Below are 8,037 nucleotides of genomic sequence, written 5' to 3' on the forward strand. Positions count from 1 at the left end.
GCCTTCCCTGCCTGCCCGGTCCCGGCTCCGGAACGCAGGGCTGCGGCGCCGCGCTGCTGTCTGCGGCCTGGACCGCTTCCCCAGGGCACCTTTGGTCCCGCTGAAAAACCACTTCCTCAGAAACGACTTTCCCAGCCAGCGAGCTCTGGTTCGCGTCCTCGTAGCACTTTGTCTCGTTACTGTATACTGGTCTTGCCCAGCGGGCTGCGGCCCCGTGGGTCTCGGAGTGGGGCCTGCCCGGCTTGCACCCAGGTTCTCTGCTGGTTCCGTGAACGACTGCGGCGAAACGCAGGGCCTGGCGGGCTGCAAATTAGTGACTCCCTCTCCGCCCCAGGCAGCTTTGGGACTTGAGCTTTATGGATTTCAAGGGTTGTAAAGGAGGAGGAGGAGGGACAGAGCTTGGTCTGTCACTGATCGCTTTTCCCAAATTATAATAAGGCAAGGTGGCCGGAGGAATTTAAAAATTCAAGCAGGCCGTGGAGGTCTTGGGGAAAACGGTTGCAACCCTCAAATGAATGTTAACGATGTTAAAGTTTCCACACTGTTTTCTTCCTCCTCTTCCCAATTCGATTTTTCTCACCTGCCACTAATCCTGAGGGCCTTTTTTTTTCTTCATTTTATTTGAAGGTGTACTCTTAGCTTGCTCACAGCGTGGAGCATCTGGGTCAGGTAAAGCTAATTACAGATTAATAACTACCACTTGAGGAAGCCTAGGAGACTTGGTGTTAAACATTTTACACACATTCAACAATCATTATACCGACGAGGAAAATTATAATAAAAGTAACTCTGAACTTATTTCACCCACATTGGCGGTGGTTTCCTACTGCTCTTGCCGGCTGATAGCTTTTCCCTTCATGAGCATTACAATTCTGCTGGGTTTCAAGTCATAGCCATCTGAAATGATGAATAAAAAACCTTTCAAGATAGTTGACTTGGGCTGGAAATTTAGCTCAGTGGTGCTGCCACCTGCCTCCTAAGCGCAAGGACCCGAGTTTGATCCCCAGTACCAAAAACAAAAAACAACTTGCTTTAAGATCTAAATTACATTACTAGCAAAACCATTTTACTTTATTGTTATCACGGAGGTTTTTTGGGGGGTGGGAGGGCTTTGTGGAGGAACTTGTTAAGTAAATGGTGCTGGGAAATAATGGAAAGAAACACCATTTTTAGGAGCCTTCTTAAAAATTTTTCAGGGCTAAGGCTGCCACTGTGTAAGGCAAGGAGGCTTCAAAGCCAGAACTGCACTCGAATCCCTGCTCCTCCTAATAAATTGTATTTTTAAGCAATGTATTCAATCTAACAAGCCTGCTTTCTCACCAGTATTGTGTATTATCTTTCTACTAAACAAAAACTGATGAGAGGAAAAAAATCCATTTTGTTAGGCACATGCCTGTAACCCCAGCCGCTAGAGGCTGAGGTAGAAGGATTGCAAGTTTAAGGCCAGACTGGGCAATTTAGCATGACCCCATCTCAAAAAGATACTACTTTGTAGCTCTGCGGATGTAGCTTAGATTACTGAGTGCCACTACGTTCAAATCCACGGTACTACCAAAATATTGGGTCGCACAATATATAGACATCTGAAAAGTATACACACCACTTTCATTATTAACTCTGTACATTTTTCAAGAATATCTACATCACCAAAATAAAAAAATTAATATTGTAAGTACAGATAAACCAATTCAAACAGCAAGAAGCATAACTGCCACAAGGCAGTTTCTTCTTTCCCAAAACTAGCTGCATCTCAACATAGATGGATCTTCCCTCCCTCCCTCCATCCATGACCATTTCTTTGAGAAAGTCTAAGATTTAAAAAAAAAATTTTTTTTTAATGATGGGATAGAGAACGTAAGAAGAAAACAGGTTTTTGGTATCTAGAATTCACACGTGCTATTCATTTTGTAATGAAACATTAGTAAAGGACAAATCAGACTCTGTTTATTAAAAAAATACTTTACAGGGAAAAAAACCTCTATGCATTCCATTGTCCTATTTTACAAAGAAATAGCTTAACAATTTAACACACTTAGACAGCTACAAAAAAGCACTGTGTTAAAAGGATTATTATTCACACAAATTTGGATTTAAGACTATTCATTAAAAACTTTTTTAAAACACTTGTTAATGTCAATAAACAAACTAAGGCCACACAACGCAAATAGTCCGCCAGGCAAATAATACATTTCATCTATATGCAAAGACCTCTTAGATAAATTAAAGCCACAGGAAAAAAATTCTTAGCTGCCAATCAAAATGGAGTTTAGTCAGAGAAAACACTATTACATGAAAATTTACAACATGTGATAGAAGCAGTACATATTTCTTTAGAGAAAATTGAAAAGTGCTATATTTTAAGAGACAGTGGTCTCAACTACATGCACAAGTGGATCCTAAAAAATTTATGAAGAAAATGGAAGGCCATATGTTTGGAGAGATACTTGCTTTCAGAGCAACAAACTTTCAGGATGAGGATGAATTCTTTTATGCGCTTAGGAAAAACACGTATTGTGATTTCCTTTACTTCCATGACCAATAAACAGCTAAAACCTGTTTTAAAAACAAAATTTAACAAAAATGTGAATCTCTGGCATGTGCTACTGAAAGGTTCTTGTTTAAAAACCTGTAGTAGTGATGAAACATTAAAAAGATACAATCTTCCTAAAGGTATAAATACAAATAACTTTTTAATGGCTAATACAGATGAAAATATAACGGGTTAATATTAATGATATATTCACTAAGAGTATATTTTCATAGATTTTGGAGTCTTGTTCCTATATTAGCTTTGAGACAATAATACTTATATAGGGAAAGGCAAATAAGCAAAAGTTTCTCCACTCATAATGACCTTTATGCCTACTAAGACTGATGATGCAAGACATCTTTTCCAAGGTTTAATAAAAACTTTATTTAATAAGCTGATTTTCTCCCTACAAGAGCTTGCAGTAGTCCAACTGTCTCTGAGGGGACAGGGCACTTCTAAGTCTTTAGCTAAAAATAATGTACCAGTTAAACAAATTTTAAGTACAGAATAAGCAAATTAAAAGTACAGTTAAGCTTAGGAATTTATTTTTAAGTTTTTAAGTTTGGAGGAGGGAATATGTAGGTTTTTATTATTGCTGTCTGAATTTGAGATATCTCTTGGAATCATAATCTTACTCTAGCATTAGTTTGGTAATTATAGAATGACTTTTGAGGCAGGGGGAAGACTTTTATCCTTTTTAATGGCTACCATAAATTCATTCTATTTACTATTAGGAATATTCATTTATTAGATCCTTTCCGTAAGCACATTTTAAAAATTCCCTCTTCTCCACATTTCTCCATAAAGCTTATAGCCCACATTCTGCAAGTAATCTCAAGAGTTGGCACAACAGATAATATACCAAAAAGGAAGATCTGCTTAAATTTCAGTTACAATTTCACTGCCATCACAACTTTACAAATCAGAAGACGCCAGATTGCTCCATGCCTCACTCCACCAAACCAAATAATTTAGTGATTTAGAAAAGTTGCAATCATTTGTATCACTAAACTAGGATACAATTTTGAAAGCAGCAAATTAAAAACTTCTGCTTTTATATTCATCAGTCTTTAAAGCATGCTATCAAAATCTAATACTCACATAGGACATTGAGTTTCCAGATACATTACTAGCTAAATATTTCTCTCCATTCTATTGCAATTCTAACATACAATGAATTTATTAGTACATGGTTTTAAACACTTTTTATATTTTTAATGCATTTATATTGGAGGTGAGGGTAGAATGTTTTATAAAAGGAAAACGGGGATTTGCTTTTGATTGTAAGTCTTTGCAGATCCGCTGGTTCCTGAGTGATTATACACAGTGCTGGCTGTCAGGAGACAGTCTCCTTGTTTACTAGTAATGACCAGCTTAGATGACAGATGGCATCTGCTGGATGGCAAGTGGGAGATGGGGAAATCGGATCTTGGAAGACGAGAAAAACAAAATAAAAATTTTTTGCTTTAACAACGTTGCTCTTCATGATTATTTTAAAAAGCAAATGTTGCCTGAGAAGAATTTTACTTTGCACAGCCTGGTAAAGCTCTATGAAATTCTTCTGGACAGAAAAATAAAAATAAGAAATAACCCAAACCCATACACTTTGTGATTAACCCCCTTCCCCCACAAAATAAGAAATACCCTCAAAGGTCCCTTAAAAACTAGTCTTGATAAACTAGAATTTATCCAAGAATTTATACACAGGATTTTAAAACACCCTTGCAATAATCACATTACCTTTCATACCATTCTAATTACCTATTTACAAAGATAACTAAAACCAACATTACTTCCAATCCATAAATGGTTTACATTGAAATGTTTCCCTATGTGTCTTCATCCTTTTTAACAGAGAATACATACATATACATATATATAAGGAATAATACAGATTCTAACTAATCACTGTAGTATTTGCTGATGGTTACTTTTCTATCAATTTACACAGTGACCGCTATACTTTGCTAATATCCATTTAACTACACAATATTGCACAAAGTAATATTTATATAAGATTTAACTATTTCAGAATATTTTAGAGAAAATTCATATTTGATATTTCAAAAGATGCAGCTAAGATTCCATGGTGACAGACAGTAAAGCAGCATCTTTTTTTTTTTTTTTTTTGCCTATGTTAATGTAAATATTTCAAATTTCATCAACCAAAAAAACAAAACTTCAAATTGCACTGTAACCAGGTAGATACAAGAATCCGGTCTTAGGTGTGGGGAGTACTCTTCCTTTAATAAACAAAAGGCCTACTGTATTACTGAGAAAGTATGTATATCACATTAACATTCTAAAATAACAGAAAGTTAACATCACACTAGCTGTATGTACTATGCCTGTCTGAAAAGAGAAAAAAATTTAAATACTCAGGCACTAAGTTTTAGGCTACCCAAAACTCTAGGATGAAGTCTAGTAGTGCTGTATTCTTTATTAGAAAATAGCAACACAGAGTAACAGTACATAAACTCAGTTATTCACGTTAAAACTGTGAGGTGTCTCAAAAATAGACATTTATCATGAATAGGTTGATGCCAAGTCACGAGAATGTTTTTCTTCACTATGATGCCCAAAATATGGCAGCCTCATCAGGAAGATTGGTATCATTCTCTTAAATTTGATAACTGTGATCAATTTAGAAAACAAAAGTATCCACATGAAATGTGAGAATGCTAGGAAGCAGAACAATAGAGTATTATTTATGTCAACATTATCTCTTTTACCCAAAATATCTTCCATAGTTACCATGTATTTTTCAAGAGATTAATGAACAATGGATAATGAGTGACCAAGGACTAATGAGCTTTAGATTTTTCTAATTGAAATATCCGCTGGGCATTAAATAACAGATACCAAAAAAAAAAAAAAAAAAAAAAAAAAAAAAAAAAAAAAAAAAAAAGACATTTGGATCAGAAAGTGCTGTGCTTTCTCTTTTGTTAAGAAACCAGAGAGACGCTGAATTTTCCTTAGAAACTACTTGTTCCTTATGGCTAGACTGAATAACTTACTTGCCCATGTACAAGATGCAGAACTCTTTCCTGCAATCTATGCTATGTTTTACTGTGGAAACTGAGTGTGTGCCATCAAGACACAAAAACTAAACCATTAAATCTGACTTCCATCATAAATAGCAAATAGGGCAAGAGACAAGGCAAAATAAAATTTTTAAAAGTAGATGATTTAACAAATAAGAATCTGTTATTCCAGAGAATTCTCATTTTGATTTGAAGAAGAGATTGAATTGTTACCTCACACCTTAAAACAAAAAGTAGCAGCAGACCCACTATTACATACTGTACTAACGGGATAAGATACAACTCTTAATTTTGCATAATCTGTGTAAAAAAGATATGCTTGACATTTGTGGAATGTCATTTCTCTTTATAGAATTATAGGCAAGATTTCTCCAATAAAACTTAACTTAAGCCAGTTATAAAACTATAACTTCACATCAAAATTTTAAAAAGTTAAAAAATGTGTTTGATTGAATATGTACACATCACACAGGAGCACTAGTATGTTCCTGCAGACTGTGTTGCTGGCCTGAGTCCAGTCTATTTTCCACCTTCAAAACTGGAATAGGCTGAGTCTTCTGATCTTGCTGAAGATGCTGAAGTTCTGATGAAGGTGAGAAGGACGACGAAGCAGTTGTCAAAAGCTGTATCTCTGTGCATGTGTCCTCAGATTCAGTTTTTACCCTCACACATTGCGAGTCAACTTCTAATTCTTGCTTTCCAGTTAAATCACAATCCATGTTAGAATTGCTTTCTGTGTTCTGAGTTGCTTCCACAACAGGATGGTACTGTTTAAGTCTTATGTGCCAGGCTAAGCTGCACACTGCTGACACTGTTTTGAACTGATGAATAACATTTCTAGGGATGAAGTAGATATCATTGTCACATAGCTGAATTCTAGCATAACGAATGCCTTCTCGCCTCATTTGGTTTAGTTTAGCTTCATCCACCCACTGTACACACTAAAGAAAAGGCAAAAAGGTACATAAGACTTTAAAATATATAATAATTTAGTCAAAATATTATAATTAGCACAGGACTACAGTAGGGATAAAATGTATTATAACAATCAAAATCAAGCAGTACTAAATGACATAACTTTCTTTTTTTTTTTTGGTACTGGGGATTGAACTCGGGTCCTTGCTCTTGAAAGGCAGGCCACGGAACCACTGAGCTAAATCCTTGGCCCAAAATTACATAACTTTCTAAAGTGTTCTGTTGGGAAACATTCTTCATATTTTCCTTGCTAGTCAAAACAAAGGACAGGGTAGAAAGTCAGATGACCTACAGATCACTTAAATAAATACCTAGAAGTGAAACTAAATATTATTCTTTGGCACATGCAATGACAATATTTTATCTTCTCCTTCACAATCTCAAATTTATGCAGATGAGGGCCCACAGCACAATGAGGTTAACACGTAAGACTGCTCATGGCCAGACCTGAGCAACCCTGAACCTTCTTGACTATCCGAGGCCCACCTGGCATCCCATAGATTAAAGGAATGTCAAGCATTCTGCCTGAGCTCTGTTTTAATGATTTCTGACATTCTACATTCATACAGCCTTTAATAAAAATAAAATTACATTCAATAATCATGTATCCAGTTATAAGATAAAATGCAAAATAAAATGGTTACAGACACATTTCTAATATCTAATACAAAGGTTAATTAAAAAGCAAGAATCATTACCTGGGAAACAGGAGGTTCATGAAGGTCTAATTGAAGTCTCTGTACAACATCAGCAAAATCCTCAGCATGAAAACAAATCACATCTTTGGTTATGCGAGGTTGGTCACTCCTAATATTAACAAAATTAAGTTATAGGACCAAGAATTCACTATATAAAATGATGACAAATTTCAGTTCTTCATTTCCTGGAAATCCTACTAGCAAACAAGCAGAATATGTATCTTCTAAGGACAAAGTATACACTTGATACTTTAATTAATTTCCAAAAAATAGAAACAAACCAGTAAAACTACTTTTAAAGGAAACATAAAAATCAAATTAGCGGGCTGGGGATTTAGCTCAGCGGTTCAGTGGCCTGCCTCACAAGCGCAAGGACCCGAGTTTGATCCCCAATACCAAAAACAAACAAACAAACAAAATCAAATTAGCTCTGCAAAATTTAAAAAAAAAATGGCTAGAAAAAAGTTTTATTCTAAACAAGATAACATTTGCAGTTTTCCCAACAATTTCTACCTCTATGTCCTGAGCTTTATTAAAATTGGGTTCCAATTGAATGTAACATGGTTGGTGCAGCCATATGGAAAGCAGTTCCTCAAGACATTGAAAACAGAATTACCATATGATCCAATAATACCACTTCTGGATATATACCTTAAAAAACCGAAAGCAGGGACATGAGCTATTGGCTCACAACAGACAAAAGGTGGAAGCAACTAAGTGTCCATAAATGGACAAAATGTTGTACACTCATTCTCTCTCTCTCTCTCTCTCTCTCTCTCTATTTTATATA

General features: G+C 35.7%; 1 protein-coding gene across 1 annotated transcript in view; it reads right to left on the reverse strand.

The window, feature by feature from the left end:
• Positions 1-1,948: 1,948 nt before the first annotated feature.
• Rsbn1 (round spermatid basic protein 1) overlaps positions 1,949-8,037 on the reverse strand; it is a 47,576-nt gene continuing 41,487 nt past the window's right edge. The window contains 2 exon segments of the mRNA XM_033758256.1: positions 1,949-6,515; positions 7,248-7,356. Of these exon segments, the coding sequence (XP_033614147.1) occupies positions 6,039-6,515; positions 7,248-7,356 (586 nt within the window). The 3' untranslated portion in view covers positions 1,949-6,038.

This window comes from Fukomys damarensis, unplaced genomic scaffold (assembly GCF_012274545.1).
Source record: "Fukomys damarensis isolate Sample0158 unplaced genomic scaffold, DMR_v1.0_HiC HiC_scaffold_33, whole genome shotgun sequence".
Taxonomy (NCBI): domain Eukaryota; kingdom Metazoa; phylum Chordata; class Mammalia; order Rodentia; family Bathyergidae; genus Fukomys; species Fukomys damarensis.